The sequence below is a fragment of the Pipra filicauda genome, unplaced genomic scaffold (assembly GCF_003945595.2).
Source record: "Pipra filicauda isolate LSUMZ 115617 unplaced genomic scaffold, ASM394559v2 scaffold65_size3143899_pilon, whole genome shotgun sequence".
NCBI lineage: Eukaryota > Metazoa > Chordata > Aves > Passeriformes > Pipridae > Pipra > Pipra filicauda.
In genome coordinates, this window is record NW_024104820.1 from 1687051 (window position 1) to 1707814 (window position 20764).

Genomic DNA, 20764 nt, shown 5'->3' on the forward strand with positions numbered 1-20764 from the left:
GTCTGATAATGACATTTTTGAGAGCCAACTGATCAACCATGGCTTAAAGCTATATTTCTAACATAAAAGACATAGCATTTAAAGCTAATTTGGCCTAAAAGCAGAAGGCTAATTTTTATCCTTCAACAGTCTCAAGTTCAATCTGCAAAACAACTGAAAACTCAAAACCACGACTAGAGACAATAGGAGGAAACCTATCAAAGGCATATCTATATATATTTCTGCCTTTTCTACTTCACCCATATTCCCCTCTTTCAGCAACTCACTTGTTTGCAAGAACCAGTTCTCTCTCTTTCCTACCCAAGATTTGATTATCCTATGAGTAAACCAGCTGTTGAAAATCATTCAACACATAGGGGACTACAGGTTTATGTGGAACTTAGAAATAATACTATGCATCTCAACAGTATTATTAATGACCTACTTTGGAAGAGGTGGAAGAATTGAGATATTTTACCATATCAGATTTTAAGAAAGTGTTTTTATATACCTAGGATTGCTTCAGGTCCTACCTAATATTCCAGCAAAGTCTGAGTGAAATGACACAAAAAAGCAACATTCAAATCTACAGGAACATATAATCAGTGCTGGAAGTACTGTCTAAGCGCATAGTCCAAGAGAAGACAGCTCTGTGCTGCTACTGCCCACAAAACTGGCAATTTTGTGACTAATTGGACAGAAATGGCTCTTGTATATGTTAAAATGTATCTACTTAGTGAGGGACGAAACAAAACACTCCTGAGTTAAACAGGAATGTACTGGTGGAGTATCATGAAAGACAAAAGGTTCAGTAAATCCCTCTGGCTAATTACAAAGTATCTTTCTTTACTCCCTGAATCCTGACAGCGACTAGGAGCAGTCCGGCTTCACAAGGGGGAGAAACTAATGCTGCTTGTGCACATTCCAACGGGCAGTTATTTTCCCTTGAAAACACTTGCATTTTGGAGCAGAGGATGACATTTGCTTTACAGAGGACCAAGCTGTTCCCTTGTGTTAGGTGTTTGTTCCAAATCAAAACCATACAGCATCAAAGTAAACCCTGAAAATCGGTGCAATATTTAAAATTACAAAAATCACTTCAGGTTTACTTTTCCATAAAAGGAATTATGCAGTTATGTTTATGGTGCACTTACATGTAATTATAAGCTGAATTTTGCAACTGACTTATCTTATATCTAAAAAGAACCCCCATATTTTAAGGTCTTGTTAAAAAAACCTTCCAAGTAAATAGACCCACAAGAAAATGTTGTGAAAGTACTGCATTTATCTTCATAAAACATTTTCGACAGTCTCTGCATTAGCTGTAATTAAATATGTGCATCAGAACCCTGGCCCCATTGCAGATACTTGTATGTATGTTTGTGTTTACCATAACTAGAAAACATTCGATGATAGCATATAATAGACCTTGCATCTCACCACAATGTTCAAAATTGTTAAGACAATGCTACATACAAGAACCAGAAACCACAGTGAATTTTCTGGGAGAAGCAGGGGACAAAATAAAACAAAACACTTGATTTTCATTCATTCCTATTCCTAATTTTGATCTTAACTATTTACTACTGTGTAGTTTTTTTTCTTGGAGCTCCTGCTATCCCCCACCCAATAGACAAGCAAAAACAGACAAGGAGTTTCTCAGCACACCTGTAAGGCTTTGAGAGGTTCAGCTCTTGCAAACCCACTCTGATTAGAACAAAACTGAAAGAGAGAGACTGTCAGAGAGCAGTCATGAAGATATTTGGCCAAAGGGAAAGCCTAAACAGTGAGTTAAGCTAATCCTTTCTTCTCATTCCATACACCACCCACTGTGACGGAGGAGTCTCCCACTGTATATTTAGCAAAGTTGCAAAGATCATTCTTAACCTTCAGCAGTTTGTCTAACCCTCACATTTCTGCCTGTCTAAATAACTAAGCCCTTACCTCCTCCTCCTCTGCAGAAGTCCCGCCAGGCTCAGTGATGCACAAGTACTGCCACACCCTTCGATCGCCCTGTTGAAAAGGGGAGCACCTGATGCTGCCAAACTGGATTGAGTGCAGGCTCTGGTAGATCCTGAGCAACTGGAAAGCCCCATTTCTCCTCTCCCTCTCAGACTCAGAGGAGAAGCACATAGACAGCACGCAAGACAGCAGCAACCGGAATGCCAAAGAAGGTCCAACAGCTGCCACTAGTAGGGATGCCACCCACCCTCCTTCAGAACTCGCATCTCCCCTGTTCTCTCGCAGGAGGCCACATAGGACCTCTCAGACACCTTGCAACACCCACCCATCACCTCAGCAAGATCAAAAGCAATGCTAGCAGTCATCTCAGAAGCCATCACATATGAGCCCCATCTTTGAGATTTCTACTGCTGCTTGGAAAAGGATGTGTTGACTTCAGGTGCATACAGAGTAACATCAAACATGTACACCCATTCCAGGCTGTAAAGAGAGCTCCTATCCTTCAATTTTTAATAAAGTATTATTTAGTTGTTCCCCCCTGTAATTTTCTCGCACCCTGATACAAGAAGAGTAAATGGACATGTAAGAAGAGCTTTATGATGTTTTGCCTGTTTGTTTTGGTTAAAGGGTGTGTGGGTTTTTTAAATACATGGCAACATTTTGATTTCTATTCTTAGAAACCGTTTGAGGCAAAAAGGGGCCCATGAAAGAATTGAAGTCCACAAATGAAACTTCTTTTCTGCTGGGTTTTTCTCAGCCATCTCCCCTCCAGTCATGCCTGCCAAAATCCCATGCTTTATAGGGGCATCTGTTCTATTCTCTCCAGGCCAAAAAAGGAGACTTTTCAAACTCTTACTACAGCTGAGGAAATCTATAGCTCAATGAGCCTAATGCAATTCTTTCCCCCATGTCTGCAGCTCCACAACTGCCATCAGAAGGGAAAGTCCTTTTCTCCTCCCTCCCTTTCTGCAGCCACACAATCCCAAGCCAGGCCTCTTCTAAAGGCTGTCCTACTCCCACTCCCCATCTTGCTGGTTCTTACCACATGATTGAGGAACAAATACAAGCCGTGAATGAAACTCTGCATCAGCTGCTGAACTGACATATTCTTATGAATCCCTGCACTGTTCTAAGTGCTTCACACACACCTTCTCGGTGAAGTTGGTACACTTCACACAACACGAAACACATATAAAACAGTTGCTTTCCCATACTAGTACTCCTCCTAGTGACATTATGTAATTTTGTATCATAATAAAGGCAGTCTCACTTTATTTGACTAAAAACTGATTAACATTGTATGATACAAACAGCAGGTCACCCTGAAACTACATTGTCTGCCCACAATTTAAGGTCAAATTAACAGCAAAGTTTGGTTGCTCCCGCTAACACCTGAACAGAGCAGTACAGACATCACACTCCATATGCCAGCCTCACTGTAAGGTGGCTTCATCCAAGTGCAACACATTTCCTTCAATAACTTATAACTTGGAGTGAAAAACATAGGGCACCACAATTCCATCAATTGCCCATGAAATAATAGTTTTAATGTGTTTCAGATGTGTTTTAAATAATCGGACATTCTAGTATTTATCACTTGTGTAAGGCTTCAATGTAACCACAATTACAAGCAGGGGCCACCAGCATCACTGCTGTGGCTTTCAGTGAAATCAGCAAAAAGAGATCAGAAACAATCTGAACCTAACAAAATATTCCCAGACATTTGCATCAGAAACAGATGAGAAAATTAAGCTGAGGAGTAGATACATATTTTCATGTATTAAAATCAGTGTTTGTACAATACCTCCAAAAATGCCTTCATTTTGTTATGGGTAAAAGCTAAAGTCTGAAATGCTCCTTTTTTTTTCTCTGGAAGTAAAACACATCTCATCATTTGAGGCACACAAAGAATGTAAGAATATATCAATTTACAAATGAGTTTTTTTGTAATTATTTATTTAGATCTTCCATCTAGCCACAATCTTGTTCACATATAGTCTTCAAGAAGCAGGAGTAGCTTCTAGCAGGGAAAGCATAGGCAGGTATTCAGCATAAGATTGTTAGTACTGGGCATGAAGACCAAAGCTATCTGTGCCCACTCTATACAAGCTCTTTGTGGCTCAGCCCGTAAATGCATTGCCTCACTAGTGGGCTGCACGTATGAGCTGAATACATAAGCTCTTCCCCTTGTGCAAAGAAAAAGAAAAATTAAAAAATCAAACATAAGCTCTACATCAGGAAAAAAAGGCAATTAAAAGAAGAGGAATACATGTCTGACATGGACCAGTTCTCTGGTGAAATCAAGATTAAGAGGCATGTTTATGAGCAAAACTAAATCAATATTTTCAAATTGGTTTTTAGTGCAAATCTTAGTTTTACCATTCATAAAATTCAATAGGTAATTACACAACTAAGCAAACGTCCTTAGAGGAAAGTAAAAGAATAATGAATTCCCTACATAATTATTTATAGCTATGTTTTCGAGTGAACACAGTGTAACAGGCATCAAGCCAATATTTAAAGGCAAAAAAACAGATTTGTAAAACCTTAAATATTTCTGTAAGCCAGTCCATAGACTACAGCCTATTTCACAATCTAATCTGCCCTTGCAACACATAAAAATCCCAACAACTCAGGCTGCCTCTGTGATCAATCATTAAGATTTAAAATAAAACCTTGACAAAGACAGGTCCAGAAGCACAACCACAAAATAGGTAATGCTATCAGAACATGCAATTTGCTTAAAATAATGTTCCCGGGAAGCACCATAGTGTTGTGTGCAAAATATTTTGTCTGATCCGTATTTTGAAAAAACCCTTGGGAACAAAATCATTACCAAGCATCAGTCAAAATAGCAACAAGTAGAGATCAGATCCAATTCAGTCTTTCATAACTAACCCTCAGAACAAGCTGCTTATCACTCAAAGCTCAAAAAGATGATGAAAACTATATAACACAATGTCCTTTAGCTCCCTAAAGACAACTGATTAAATTCAGTTAGGAGCTGATTGGAGAGCAATGATGCTTCTGCTTTCCAAATACACGGCTTAATTGCCAATACAACTTCACAACAAAACAGACAGGGAAAAAAAAAGTCCCTCTCCTGCTACTGAAAAGTCAAGAAATAGCTGCTGGCAAGTGAAAGAAAGGCCAAGTTGTTGTTATTTTTTTAAGCTCCAATATCATCAATAAATGGAGACAAAACTAAACAAACAATTTTTTGTAACAAACAAATAGAACATGATCCAAAACATTCTTCTAAAATCTCTTGGGTTTTCTTAATGTCGGAAGGAAAAATTAAAATATTAATCTATATCAATACATAAAATTCCCAGCACAAAGGAGGCTTAACTGGATTGAAAAGAATGGTTTTTTAAATGTGTATATTATATAGAGATGCTCTTGCTCCATTTTAAGGCTTCTTCTATGTACATTAGAAACAATACTGGACAGATTGCTCTGCTCTCTTTCAACACTCTGCAAAACAGATTTAAAAGGAAAAGATCACTGTGCACAGAATTTGCAGAATGCATTTTCTTCTTATACAACAGCAGGAATTTTCAACCAATTGAGTAAAATGTTACTTTGTTCTCTCTCATTCAAATAAAATTAAGTTGGCGTTATTTTTACCACTGTAGCATTTGGTATGCATAGCAGGAAACTTGCCAGGTATATATTGGAGCTAGAGGGGCATATGTCCTTAAGGAAATAATAAAATGCAGACACAACAAAGCTTTATCAATGTAAGCAATAGACAGTAAGTCTCTCCCTCCTGTAGCAGCTCTAACTTAAATGCCCAGCAACTCTGTAGGTGCAAAAGACTGAATCCTGTATCTTTGCTCTTGCCAAATACCTCCTCTGACTTCAACATACATAACATTTCTTTAGGATTAGGCATATTTGTCTCTTTTATCCAGCGCCAATACATTTCTCTGTTAGGAAATATCCACTTCCCACTGATGCTGATGACAATCTGCATACCTTTCACAGCTCTCCCAGTTTAAGGACAGGTCAGCTAAATATTACGCAAAAGCACCTTCCAAACATTCTTTCTTCTTTATGAAGAATGTAGACAGATCTTAGTGATAAATGTTCAAGACAATCCAAGGATTCTTTCTCGAGTGCAGAAGGGAGTACTTGTAGAGATGCACACAAAAGGTGCGGGACAAGTTAACAAGTAAACGGGAACGGAGATGACAGGAACCAATGGGGGGAAATGAGGTTGGAGGGAAAAAAGGCAGTTACAAACATCACAAGTATTGTTGAAACAAACAGGTTGTGTGTATCCCATGTCTGCATTAAAACAAGTGCCAAATAAATCCACAAATCACTTTTATGCAAAAACTCACTTCCTGGTTTTAAGACAGAACTGAAACAAAATAACAGAAAATAAAGGGTCCATCATTGATTATACTGGGTTTGAATTCATTTATCCTCTCTGCTTTTCTGCCACTTTCATCTATCTTGGGAGAAACACATTTTCTCCTGCAAATAAATGATTATTGCAAAACAATTCTGTTCATTTATACCAGGCAAAATATCCCCCAAGACAGACAGGAACAAGCAATGTGTAGCACCAAGGTAGTTTCTGGGAAGGACAGAGCAGCTGAGCCCAAAAATGACTGCACCCATTTTGTTTAATATCTGGGACACTGGGCATCCTGGTCGTCTTGGCAGCAATTCTTTATTACTGCAAGAGAAACAAAGCTGTCCCAGGAAAAGAATCAGAGCAAGAAAGCCTGTTGAAGATGTAGCCAAACTCTGAAATAAACCTCCCAGAAGTAACTGTGAAGAGACATTTCTCTCATACATCTACTACAACTTGAACAGCTCTGCCTGCACATTACTTGCTTGGAATGTTTTGTGGGGATTTTTTAAAATTTATTCTGGACAATGTCACATAACATATTTATTCATTAATTCATTTATTCATTAACATCTCTTCATTATCTTCAGTGACAATAACATCGCAAGACTGAGTTTCTCTTCAGCAATCTATGAAATCTCTGATTTTTCGCAGAAGCCTACTCACCTTTCAATCATTGGTATTATGTCACTAAAGTAATTACTAAATTTGGATTTATTTCATGGAAATATATAAATCTCTTCTGTAAAAATCAACACTTGAGGAAGTCACACTCCATGTTCCCTTTAGAGACTTCGGAAAGATACAGGCACACTTAGACTATAGCTCACCAACCCTGCTTTATACATCTGTTTTAAAGATTTGATAAATCATGCCTCAACAGTCTTTAGAGACAGTCAGATCTCCATTGACTACAGGAGTCCACCTCAACATCTCTATATTATTTGATGATCCACCTCCTTGTGCTACACATCCTCTTTGCCCCGTTCCCCCTCATGACAACAAGAGGAGATAAACTTGAGACCAACTTCAGATTTCATTTAGATAAACAAGAAAGGCAAAGAAAGAAGCATGTGCAGCTGGTGTAAAATAAACACTCATACTCTGCTAAAAATGTTCCAGGCTGAATGCAACATCCACGAGGAGCTAAGTTAAACAGCAACACAGAATTCCTCACAAAGATTCCTTGGAACGGGGAGATCCTGTTGCTGCTCCCAAACACAACTTGGACTGTTTTTTTCAGAGTATTTTAAGACAGGACAAAATGTCACAAATAAGTAATTTACTTGATCTGGGGTTTATACCTTGATATTGTTTACTGCCACTGAGAAATTACCGTGACCAATTAATACTTCATGCCTATGTCTAACCGACACTGAAATGCAATAGGGGCCTGACTTTATCAAATCCACAGGCTGTCACAAAACCTATCAACATGGTTACACCGGGACAAAGTAGAATTTTACAAACAGAAGATGTGTACTGATACAACCAATGCAACAACAGTGGAGATGCAGTTTTGAGATGAAGGAACATGCGTAACAAGCAAGTAGAGAAGGAGGTGTGATGCCCGCTTATGGTTAAACCAAAAACTCTACTATGAAAGCTCCTAAATTCAAGAACCCCTCTGAAAAAGATGGCAAAGTCTGTATTCATAATACCATGACTTAAATCAACAGGACATGAAGAACTGTATTTTGGACTCTGCACAGGCTCAGTCACTGTGATGCTCCGCGTATCATTTTTGCTCTCCAAGTTGTTTACGACCACAGGCACATCAAAACACACACTCCCTCCCCAAAAGCATAGTCTCAGTAGCACCATTCTTCAGCCAAAGACCACACTGGGCTCTGGATACCCTCCCAGATACCTCTGTCAGCCAGATTGAGCTGTCTCCAAGCACCCACAGTGGGCTGGGATCCCCATGAGGTTCCATTTGGATCTCTCCTTCTGAGGGAGAGACACGCAGACACCAGCCATGGGAGTCTACAATACCGCCCCATCTTTGACAGGCTTTTTTCAGCATCAGTGCAATGGGGACAAATGTTGCCAGGGATTTCCCCTCCAAACTATGCCTCAAAATAACACTGGGATGTGGGAGGAAAGCAACTAGGTTAACAGTGCCTCACACAGGACTATTTTAAGTAGGAAAACCCTGAGGATTGATAGGGTTTTGATTCTTTCTTCCAAATGTTGCCACTTTAGGCACTCCCATCAGACTGCCTCCTCCTCCAGCTTTAATCACCTGATGGAATTAGAGTAACAAAAATAAGGAAAACTACTATACATGGAAATGAATGAGAAATGAAAAAGTATTTTCCTGCCAAGACCAAAACAATAGCAACCAAATATTTTTCATTGTGCTGGGACAGGCTTCTGCTATTTCTCAGGCTACAGCGTCACTCTTCGATTTGACAATTTCCAAAAAAACAAAAAAAAAAATTACTTGAACATTTACATCAGTAAATCATCCAGTCTTTCAGAAGCTGAAAAACCCATACCTGGCGTACAAAACTGTTAGAGGTAGTGTCAGAAGATGTACTCCCATCTGATCCTTTAAATCGGTTTTTCCTTCTCGCCCCTTTACCATAAGACTGTAAAAAATAAAAGAAAACAAAAACAACCACAGATTAGAGGAACAGCATTACAGCATTAAAGCATCAGTTTGTCTCACACAGAAAGCTTTCAGTGTCTCCTAGGCAAGCAAGGATTCAGACTATCAGCTTTATGACAATCAATAAGCAAATTTTCAATAAGTAACTGATGGGATGTGAGCAAGTGCTTGCCAGGTTTGGTCAATTGAGCCTTAAATGCTTTGCTGTTTTTGGTTTTCTTCACATTGGGGTTTGGAAAAGCATTTATAGACTTGTATAGATGTAGAATTATTCACTCAAGTCACAGTGATTAAAAAGCACAGTTTGTTTTGCAGCTAGTTTAAATAAACAAGGTAGGAAAGGAGATACTAAAAAACAGCTAGTTTAAATAAACAAGGTAGGAAAGGAGATACTGGAACAGTCTCCAATATACCACAGCAATGAGCCAAGTCAGCTGAGGGAACACTAAACAGCAAGAAGTGACCAACAACTTGTTGATTGAGATACAATCTTATAACCCAGGGAGAGTTTACAATAATGTTTTTTTTAAAAACTTGAAGAAAGTAAAAGTAGAATAACAATAAAAAAAGGAACACAGGTGTAACTAGAAAAGGAATAAATGCAGCTGAAAAGCAAGGCATCATTTTTATCTATGAGGAAGTTAAAAAGACATTAGGAGAAAGCTATGGTTTGCTTAAGCAAAAATTTAAAACCATAGTTTAGAAATATAGTAAACATGTGTTTGTGTCCCTCCCCCCAAAAAACCCCTATTTGTTCTGTGTATTGAATATTGATCATCAATAAATATAATTAAAATAAATTTTAAAAATGTAAAAGAATTCAAAACTATGTTATTTGCAAACACTTATTTATGTGGTGACTGTAAACTGTGCCATGACACCACCTCTGACCAGGGCATCCTCCCAGGTATAGAAAAGTCTCACAGATTTGTTCTGCAGAATGACATTACAACACAGACCTTCTCATGCTAGTCCAATCATTTAAGTTCATCTAAACTTACAATAAAATTATGTCTTGACTATTTAAAACACTATTTTCCTTGAGGCTGATAAATACAATTTTTTTCCTCACTCATCGTGCTGCTGTAAAGGTCATTTTACTAATCCATCTCTCTGGATCATGTCTCCTCTCTTTTAATACCTCCCACAGTTCCCTGAAATAAACAAGGTCTTTGTCTTCTCTTTCAAGGTCTATGTTGGCCTATTCCCAGTCTTACCTCTCACCCTGCATTCAGCACCCAACTTTCGAATTCCACAATAACTCAGGGGAATAAAACCAAAACAACACAAAACCAAGCACCAGCCTCCATCACCAACATGCTAAATTTTCAGAAAGTAATTTCATATCCTCTCCCATAATACTTTGCAGTCCTTCTCCCAGGGACAAAAATTCCTTTACAGAAATCTTGTTGTTCTCCTTTAAATATATAACAAAAAAAAACCCTTAGTGTATCTCAAAATATCATACTAATAAAGGAGATTATTTATCCACTACTACTTCCTAGGATCCCAAGTCCATGCATCCACATCCTGCTGTTGACTTTGGTCATAAGCTGCTCTCGGTCTCAGGTTTAGACACAATGAGAAAATTATGATCAGCTTACTGGAGAACATGGCTGTGCATGCATTACAGCACAGAACTCCTGATAACCTGGCCCTAATACAGCAAACCCTGGGATAAAACCCTGCCTGGTGCATAAGGTGTGTCCTTCTTCCCTGGGCCTGAGCAGTCTTCAGAGCACCATGCTAAGCTTTGGGCCTGAGTCCTCCGGTTCTCATGGTAGGGAAGGATGGGCTCAGAGAGACGCTTAAAATCTCATACTGGCAGATTTTTCAGATAATGACTTCAAAATCTGAACTGTTGTTCTTAGCAGTAGTAAGTATGGTAAATATGATGAAATATTTTGCAATTTAAGAGTAACTGAGGAGGACAACATATAGTCACTACAAACGTCAGACCATTTGACAAATCCAGGTAACTTGCCTCCATGAGATGCAAGAGAACAATATCAAGTTGTATCTGGATCATAAATGTTGGGTCTGGGCAAGTTTGGAGCACTGGTTGAAACAGAACATACCAATCTTTTAGAAAGGATGTCTCAAGCAACAATAGTTCTGTTAGCCTGACACTCTCAGTAAAAATAATATCTGTTATGTCACTGACCTAACAATGACCTACAACAACAGCAATGCTTTATCCCTAAAAATACAACTTTATGGGAAAGATATTTTGCCAAGCTCATATGATTTTTTCAAAACTGTAAAACAGCCACGTAAGAAATTTCTGAAAGGCACACAAATTGATTCTACACATGCTGGTTAGGGCGGAATCATAGGAAGATCAGCATGTTACTTTCTGCAGAGTCTAGAACTGTAACCCAGCAGGTCTCAAAATGTAAAATTAAATTTCAATGAGGAATAGTTTTACAGGATTGCATTTCTAAAAGAAATCTTTGATAATAGAAGAACTTTTTGATAATAGAAAGGTCTTCATAGATCAATAAGAATACAAAGTAGGTTGAAACCACCATTACCAGCAAATTCTTCAAAATATTTTCCAGTTACGGTTAGAATAGACAGTTCTATCAGAACCATCTTTTTTCGCATAATATAATAAAATATTTCACCTAATATAATATATTATTAAAGTACCTAAAATACATTAAAAGTATCTTTAATAGCAGTAGTTCCCACATACAACAACATCTTAAAATCAAAATTAACTCTTAAAAATGGTTCTTATTGAGGTAACTGACTTTGGTCACCCACAAACATTCTGAACTCCCTTTCTACAATTTTTGTGGAAGTAAATAGAAATGTACTAGGGAAAAAAAAACAAAGAATTTTTAACATTCACAAAGGAGCTCAAGAACATAAAGCATTCATATAAACATCACACTATACAGGCAATTTCGTAAATGGTGTATAGTATTGTGTGATTCCCAAGGAGATACTAGAAAAAATGTACACATATTCTCTTTCATGTTTTGTTTGTATTTGTCCCCAGTTTATACAATATTATTTTATTTAAAGTGTCATAGTGTTCACTTTTATAACTCAAAAAATTATGACAAAGGCAAAAGAGGGACTGAGTCTAGAGTGATGAGGACAAAACAAAGAGCAGAATAAAACCGTGTTACAAACAGAGATAAAATGCACACCTCTCTATCTGCATAGCAATGACTAAAAGCATTTATTTCTGGAAACATCACACAGCAAATGCAACTTACACTGAAACTCACCTTGATTTTTCAGTTTGAGAAGGTTTTTTTTTGCATGGTAGAACATATGTTTTTGTTCTAGTCTTCTATAAATGGAAACTATTCAGAAGCACAAGCTAAATACTGACCTTAAATACAAAAAACTGTTGACATGATGGCAGGCTGTGGCTGCAGAGTGTAGACAAAGTCAGTTTTACACCTGCTTCTTTGCACAGACTGATTCTCAGTCAGAGGAAAGGGAGACAACTTTGGCACAAGAGAAAACTGGGATTTGATGACTCCTTTCATTATTTTAAAAGCATGCTAATCAGGGACTACATTTGTCTTCTATGTCTTTCAAGCTTATTCCCACAGTCAAAAATGCATGAAACTGTCTTCTGAAAATAAGTCTTCCGTAAACAAAACAGTCATATATTTTTAAAACTTATTAACTATCTCATCCTGTCACAGTCGTTATGTTTTGCTTTTTTAAGTGTACTTTTTTTTCCATAAGAGCTTGATGTGAGAACAAGACCTCTGTACAACAACAACAAAAATCTACCAGTTATTTTCAATTTTGGAAATAAAAAAAAAAGAATTTCTTTTAACAATTAAGCCAATATGTTACTGTGATTTTTATATTAAAATTAGCTGCCTTATCTGTGTTCTGTTCAGCAGTTGGCTGCAATTTAGTAACTAAAAATAAAGGGCTGAATCATGATGCGTGGACATTGGCCAATAAAAGCAATAACACAAGGCAATTGTTCTTAATCTATATGGTACCCAGCAGACAACCATTGGAGACCAAATGCTTCCGTACCCCAGTATACAGTGCCCGATGGTAACAATCCCAACACCCAGCAGAGGCGGGTGCCTATGGCAAACCAGTATTTGCCCCAGCTAATTTGAATTCAACTGACTCCAGTCCTGCAAAGAAGCCTGTTCATATAAAAACTTTGCTGACAGGAACATTCTCACTGGATTTTAGCAAAACATCTTACACAAACATAAAGTTATGTATGCATTTAAGTGTTTACAAGATCAAAACTGTAGCTTGGTTTATTAGTCAGATTTGTGAAATTCTTTTAAAATTGTCTGAGCTGCCAGAGACAAGAAACAAAACACACACATTTATGTTCTACAGCTTCTCAAAATACCTGGCAAACAATGTGAAACCTCACAGGAAAAAAAAAAAAATAAAAAAAATCAAAGTAACTTTGTAAAAAAAAAACATTTCATCAACAAAGTCTTTAGAAAGCAAAGTCTCTGCTTTCCAACTCTGACTAGAAAGTACATTGTGCAATCATTATTCAACCCATGTAATCAAATTAAATATGGGAATCATATGAAGCGTTAAAGGCATACCTAGCAGTTTTCAGATAATTAACAGTTTTATATACATTTACTCATTATTGCAAACAGATGAGATCAATGTCACTCAGTGAAACCCTTTCATACTAATGAGGTCCTGCCTCAACACATGAAATCATGCATCTATAACATTTAATCCTCTAACACACATGACAAGCAGAAGGCATGGTTTATCCCTGTAGGCAAAATACTATCATCTGGAAGACGAAATATAAAACATTTAAAATTACCAACTATCTACATCCAGGGAACTGATCTTCAGCAAGAATTTTAAAATGCCCTTCACCAGTAACCACTCTCATGGTATTTTATATTAAAGTAGAGTGAGCCTGAACCCTTACTGTTTATTATAGGTAAAATAGCTCCTTAAAAAATATCTTACTGTTCTCATTCCAAGAATGATGAAAAGACATAGAAGATATAGGTAGTAGAGTCACTGATGTCAAGTCAGATCTTTAAACAAAGATGCAAGAGAGAAATTGGAGAAAAGAAGAAAAAAAATCAGAGCTAGAATGTATCTTACATGATCTCAGATGAACAAGTGACCAATTATAAAGATCAAGAGAACACCTAAAGGTAAAGAGTGACCCCCCTAAAGGATTAGAGAATTGCTAGAAATGTCAGAAATGCAAGGATGAACTAAGTATTTTTCCTTCCCAGGCCAAAGCTTTGAAAATAGTTAAAAATGCCCATGTTCTAGTCAAAGGATAGCAAGCCGGGATAGTGCAGAACATACACATCCAGCTCTATCCTCCCCTTAGAAGAATAAGCCATCGCCACTTTAAACAATTCCTTACAACAAGGCAACAAATGTTTCCGTAGCTCAGCCCCCCTGAGCCCTCTCTGGTCCATGCCAGGCTTGTCGCCACTCAGAAATGATACCCTTCAGCTACTGGATAGTGTAGCCTCCAGCATCAGCTGCCTGGCTGCAAACCCCCACACCCTCACTCTACAGAAAGGGACGTGAGTATTTCTGATCTTAGCACCACAAATCATACTAATCTCATAAAGGAGATGAGGTCAGCCTTCTGACAGCACAGCCAAGGGCTAGAAGTTGAACACAGACCTTGATGATGAGCTCCCCAGCACTCCATAGCTCCCTTCTGTGATGGGAACTTGGAACATAGTAAAATATTCTGGGTTGCCTCCATCTAGGGCTGGGGTTTCAGGTCATCCTACATGGTAAATATTAGTGCAGTTCTGTGACAGGCACTCAGCCTTGTGACATACCTTGAGCAAAGAAGTTGCCTGAGCAGCACAAACTCCTGTCCCCATAGCAGAGAAGAAGTTAGGTTTCAAAACCTGGATTTCTCCAAACAAACAACATTTGCCATAAGGACACCATTCAGAAAAGACAGGGCTTCCCTCCAGGAATCCTATCAAACTGAGGATCTTCATATACAGTCATCAAGTTCATGCAAACTACAGTGATAAGTTTGCAAAGTCCATTCCATAGACATTTTAGAAAATCCTCCACCTACACCAAAAAAAAAAATCCATAGAAACAAACAAACAAATTATTTATTTCTCCAAACTTGCATATATAATACACAAATAAGTATTTGACACATGCTTCTTTTTCCCCCATGTAAAAAGGAAAAAAAAAAAAAAAACAATTTCTGCTGAGAAATCTGTAACAGAGAAATCTTAGATGCTCTTTTCTGCTGGCCTGTGATAAAGCCTTTCCAACACTGCAGCTAGAAATAGCCTTATTCTCACCAACTCCTACACTCCTAAGCCATCTCCCAGTGCTCTTACCCTGGCCTCAGACCAGGTCACCTGGCAGTTTCCATCTGCCAGACAAGAAGCTGGGAACTTGGCTTGCTCTCCTCCTCCACAGCGTCTTGGAAACCCACCCCAGCGCAAACCTGTTGCACATGTATCTGTAATGCCAGTGATGAAGATATCAGCTCCCAGCAGCAGAAGGTGCTGAAGCTCATGCCCAAACCGCTCTGTGCTTCCTGCAGCTTTTTAAGATTGGCAACTACAGTTGCAGGCCAGGTGCCTGCACATACCCACCTGCTCTCCATGGATCTCTTTATTTCTCTTACATGAGCAAACAGAAAAAGAGATCTGATTCTATGACAGAAAGTTACTTGGAGGGAGCAATAGCCAACTATGGGGAAAAGACTGAGGACCTCTGCTAAGGGTCTGCTGCCCTGGGGACAGAAACCAAGACCTTGGAGGGCAGAGAGGGTGATTTTCATTGCTTTGTTTTATTTGGAAGCTCTTCTATCCTGGTATAGGAAAGAACTGAGTAAAAGAAGCAGAAGAAAAGTAACTGAGACTCCAGAGAAGCCAACCTTGGAAGAGTACAGGAACTTTTCATCAGTAACTGTCTGAAATTAGAAACATAGAGACAAAACAAGACAAATCCAGAGATTGCCTCTGGAAGACAGTTGCCAGATACAGAAATAAGTTAGGACTGAAGCTGCTGAATTATTTTTGAGGGATTTTACACTCTAAGAAAAAGTAAAGAAAAATTATTATAGCCCATATATAGCTGATAATGTGCAATACCCAAATGGAATATGTCTCAGGAAGAGATGAGCATGCAAAATCACTTTTTAGTGGTAGAGTTCAGAACATATAAACCCAAAGAGCAGAGGAAAATCATCAGAAAAGTAATAGCAGAAATCGAAAGGGCTTTCTTCAGTGAAGGACTATTAAAATTTATTTTTGTCAGTAAGGAGTACAACACTGAAAGGCGATTACAACATTGGGAGAGAAAACACCACCCCTTGCTGAGAACCAAGAGAAAGTTCAATGAATGGAGGATTTTATCTCTGTATATATTCCACCAAGTTGCTGCTACGTTGGATCTGGATTCCAGGGATGCTGCCAGAAGAGAGTAAAACCTTCCATGCCTCTATAATGAATGGGTACTGTTATTATTTAAGTAATAAAAGTGATATAATTCTTGTTTGTTTATGGCTTACAAAGTATTCTTGTAAGTCAGTACTGGGAAATACACTTGCAAAATGTTTGTTTGAAGAATAGGTAAACACGCATGAATTGTGATACATCCGGCTGAAAGAAAGCAGCAGAGGGCAGTGTGATTAGTTTGCTGAGAACAAATCTCTGGATATTCTTTCCATTCCTCATCACCACAATACCGGTAGTGAAGGGATGGTGCTATGCAACTGGGAAGGTAGCTGGAGATCGAGGAAGGACAACAGTCAGTCTAAAGGCCAAATAACTAAGCTGATATTCTAGAATCACCACATGCACATCACTCTAAAATTCATACTAACATCAACTGTATTTGATACAGGAGGAACACTGAACAAGCCTGTCCCTAGCCCCATGCATTCAGTTTACCTTCAGCAGTGCAGCATGAAAAACTAGTCAAGCACTCCAGGGAGAATGAAACCTTTAGACTTGGAAGGTAGAAGCACTTAACAGTACCAGGTGATGGAGGAAATCTAAATGCAAGTGAAAGAGTTGAAGAAAACAATCCAGAAGAGAATTGTTTTCATTTAAAATGTGTCAGGTTGTTAGGACCTGCGTCGACGGATGATGCATAAGAAGGCAAGAAAAAGAACAGGAAGAAAATAATAATGAGGAATAGGGAAGAATTCATCCAGAGTAAGATACCTTTTCCCTCCACAAGATAGTCCGTAGTTGCTTGATAGAAGGTTTCATTATATTTTCTTTGAAACATCTTGTGTAATTTGCTGATCTGATTTGCTATGACTGTTCCTAATGCACAACACAGGAAACTTTATCATAAGAAAATAGCAATAGAAATTGAATCTAATGATTTCTGGGGACTGAGGGACTTTGAAGTAGGATCATAAGAAAATTACATGGGAGGGAGAGGAAAAAACAAGAGAGGCCAAGAGTTACCATGAAAGGCATTAATATGCTATGTTATAGTATAAACAAATCAACATAGCATCTGGGTTAATTAAAATTATTAAATAAAATATTCTACTAATTCAGATTCCTCAAATAAAGGGGGGTTCTTGAAATTAAAAACTAAAAAGAGGAGTTGAGTTGATTTTGTTTAAAAAAGATACTGATCATCAGTGATGCATTTGAAGAGTTTGATACCCTTCAAAAAGAAGCAAAAGAGTTTGTTTCTTTTATGATTTTAGAAAATCACATATGTTAATTTTATTACAAAAGGGTTACACCTAAAACTACCACTTTTCATTGACATATCCCTGAACATTGTGAATAATTCCACAGTGTAACTGTTAGCATGTACATTTGTCTGAATAAAACTGGACATCTGAAAATATACTGCAACCCCATCTAGACTAGGATCACAGTGAGTACCTAGAACTATATTTTTATAGTAATATGGACCTAAAAGCCACAGATAATAATAATACAGAATAATGCACCAATACCTTGTCCCCATTGCAAAGAACTTCCCAGGGACAATACAGTATTACTGTAATGATCAACACCCAAGGAGATTTTACTTTGTTTGTAGATCTTGTTAGGAAAATGCATTATGAAAATAAAAAATAGATTTTACACAGAGGCTATCTAGGAATATTTCACACATTTAACTACCTTTTAAGTGTAATAATTCCAGAATGTTAACTACGTTCACTCCTTTTGCCACAAGTTTAGCCAAAATGGATGGACAGGCACAATCAAAGACACCAACCATGATTGTACAGGTAAGCTAAAAGAAATCTCAGCTTTGCAAAAGTAAAAGTCTTGGATAAGAGAAATTTTGAGGCTTGTTACAACTTTACAAATGCTCTTCAATTACATTTTGCTAAATCGTAATTCCCAGAAGTAGTACTTCAGAGCAAATACTTTTAGGAGTGATATCACTCCATAAGCTCGCATATTGAGGTTTTTTTCCCTGACACATTACTTGGCATGAAATGTTTCTAGGATTGCTACTCAAGTACCTTGGTGAAAAAGATAGTGGTGCGCATAGCTGAAGTACCTGTAGGCAATCTACTTGATGATTCACATGTCCTTATTAAGCCTCTCCTTGTCACTGGGAGTGTGTTCTAAAGCAGCAAGATTCTGCAATATTGATTTTTTAAAAAATTACGTTAATGGAGCAAAAATTCAAATAAAAATAATTGTCTCTCAGTGCAGTGCATGCCAAGGAATTTAATTCCATTATTATTCAGACAAAGGGCTCTTTTTCTTCCATAATCTTATTTCCTCTATACAAAAGGTTCACGTATGACTAAAATAAGTACCTATTGAGGAGATATGATTCCTGTTTTGCCTAATATCTTTGATTCCAAAACTGAAAAACACTCCTGAAACAAAAAGCTGCATTATTATTGTCTCAAGAAGTGAATCTTTTTGACTGTGAGTGTTGTGTTCAGAATCCTCTTTTATGAAACAGAATCTAAGTTTATTACCTGAAACATAAATAAAATGGGTGTTAACAAACTATTCTCCCTCTCTAAACAGAGGTTTTTTATGCCTAGTTAAAAGATGGGTGAGAAATCAATTTTATGATCAGTATTTGACATTTGTCCACAGCAGAGAGGCACCATATGACTTGACAGTTGCCGATTCTGTGCTTAGGGCTGAAAAGATATAAAAAGGGGGGGATTTGTAGGTCAAAAATTAGTTCCCTTGCCACTGCTTCTAGAGAAGCTGGCAAAGCATATGGTCCTACTGAAATGTCTGTTCTGTGCTTGGAGGCTGCAGACAAATTTACATCCAAAGAGACACTTTTTCTTTTTTAGCTTAACCTAGTCTCTGCTTCAGTGTCTGGATTTTGTTCTATTGTCACCAGTCCCCAGTAAGTAAAGATCAATCAGCAAGTCTTCTGACATACTGACAGTATTTTCCTCTGTCAACGCAGTACTTCTGGGATGAAACTCAAGCACCTTCTCAAATAAAGCATCAGAGATAGCTGTGGCAGCAACAGTAAAAACTGCCGCCTCAAAATGAAAAAAAAACCTGTGTCCTAAAAGAACATGCATGTTTGTAATTTAAACTGCACACAATCAGATTTTACCACCCTTTTACAGGTTTTAAAAATAGCACCGTTGTCTTTGTAGTCAGCTATTGCAAACTCAAAGAAATTATACATTCATTTAATAAACAGGAACAACCTTTCAAAATATAAAGTCTTTACCAAGTGTGCAAGCATCCATACCCTGCCTCCCTCACATCATCCATCCACCTGAACACTGTGCACATGGACCGACTTATTAAAATTTCAGAGATGACTGTACAACCACCCTTCCGCACAGAAATCGAGCTGCTTAAATCTGCAGTGTGCTTAACACCTTCAGCCTTCCCAAAATTCCTGCTGAACAATCGGCGTGAATCGCCTATCCCCACCAACGCAGACTGTCACCAGCCCGTGTAACAGATAAGTGAGGTTTCAGCAGCGCATGGTAAGCATCAGGTACAGATACAACAGGTTACTGAAACAGGGGGAAATAGCCGTAACCCGTGAACAATACACGCACAAAAGAGCAGCTCAATAGCACCGTAGCAACATATCCACCCTCCAGACAATCGCAAGGTTTTTTTGACTTACGACGCTTCTATGGCACAGAGCACCCCATGTATGTTAATTACCAGGCATTTGGGGGTGGGGGCGAGAACAGGGGTTTCGGGCGCCTTAGGGGAGCCGTGAAACTTTTCTGACGGCGGGGACCGAAGTTGAGGACGGGGAGCTCCGGCAGCCCCACCGCCCCAGGGCGAAGCCTCCGAGCCCAGCCCGGCCCCGCGCCCCCACCCCGCTCCGGCCGCAGCCCCGGCCGAGCCCCGCGGTACCTGCGCTGCCGCCGCCGCGGGCAGGGGGTTGTCCAGCAGCTCCATCTGCACCTCCTGCGCCGGGCTGGGAGGCGATTTGGACATGTCTCTCTGGACCATTGGCGAGGAGAGCGGGCGGCTGGGCGCCGAGCCCCTCGGCGGGACAGAGCCGAGCCGAGCCGGGGCGGCAGGCGCCGCTCAGCGCCCGGCCATGCCGCGGAGCGGGCGGGCGGCCCTGCCCTGCCCAGCCCAGCCCTGGCTGTGCCGGCGGGGAGTGCGCTCGGCGCCGGGGGACGGGGCAGCGCCGGCGGCGGGCGCGGGGGAGGGCAGGGGGCGGCGCTGGGGAAGAGAGAAAGTGACAGCGAGCATCTCCCTCCCGGCAGCGCAGGGCGGGGGCGGCGCCGCGCTCCCTGCAGGGCTCCCCGTCGGCCCCGCTGGACGCGCGGACGCGGCGGAGTGGCCAGCGGGAAAGTTGAAGATGGGGGCAGGGGAGGGGTCAGGCCCTGCTTGTCCTTTCAGCCCTGCCGGACATCTCGACCCTGGCCGCAAGGCATCGCCTGCCTCAGC

The 20764-nt window shown here is 39.4% G+C and overlaps 1 protein-coding gene across 5 annotated transcripts in view; it reads right to left on the reverse strand.

The window, feature by feature from the left end:
• Positions 1 to 20436, reverse strand: part of CACNB2 (calcium voltage-gated channel auxiliary subunit beta 2) — a 250893-nt gene extending 230457 nt beyond the window's left edge. For 4 of the 5 annotated variants that reach the window (XM_027720503.2, XM_027720501.2, XM_027720499.2 and 1 more), the window contains exons 1-2: positions 20219 to 20435; positions 8809 to 8901 (exon numbers count right to left, since the gene is read on the reverse strand). In XM_027720503.2, the coding sequence (XP_027576304.1) occupies positions 8809 to 8901; positions 20219 to 20317 (192 nt within the window). In that variant the 5' untranslated portion in view covers positions 20318 to 20435. Of the gene's footprint in view, positions 1 to 8808; positions 8902 to 20218 lie in introns of all 5 variants that reach the window. The other variant, XM_039388498.1, reaches the window with a different exon arrangement.
• Between the last annotated feature and the right edge of the window lie 328 nt (positions 20437 to 20764).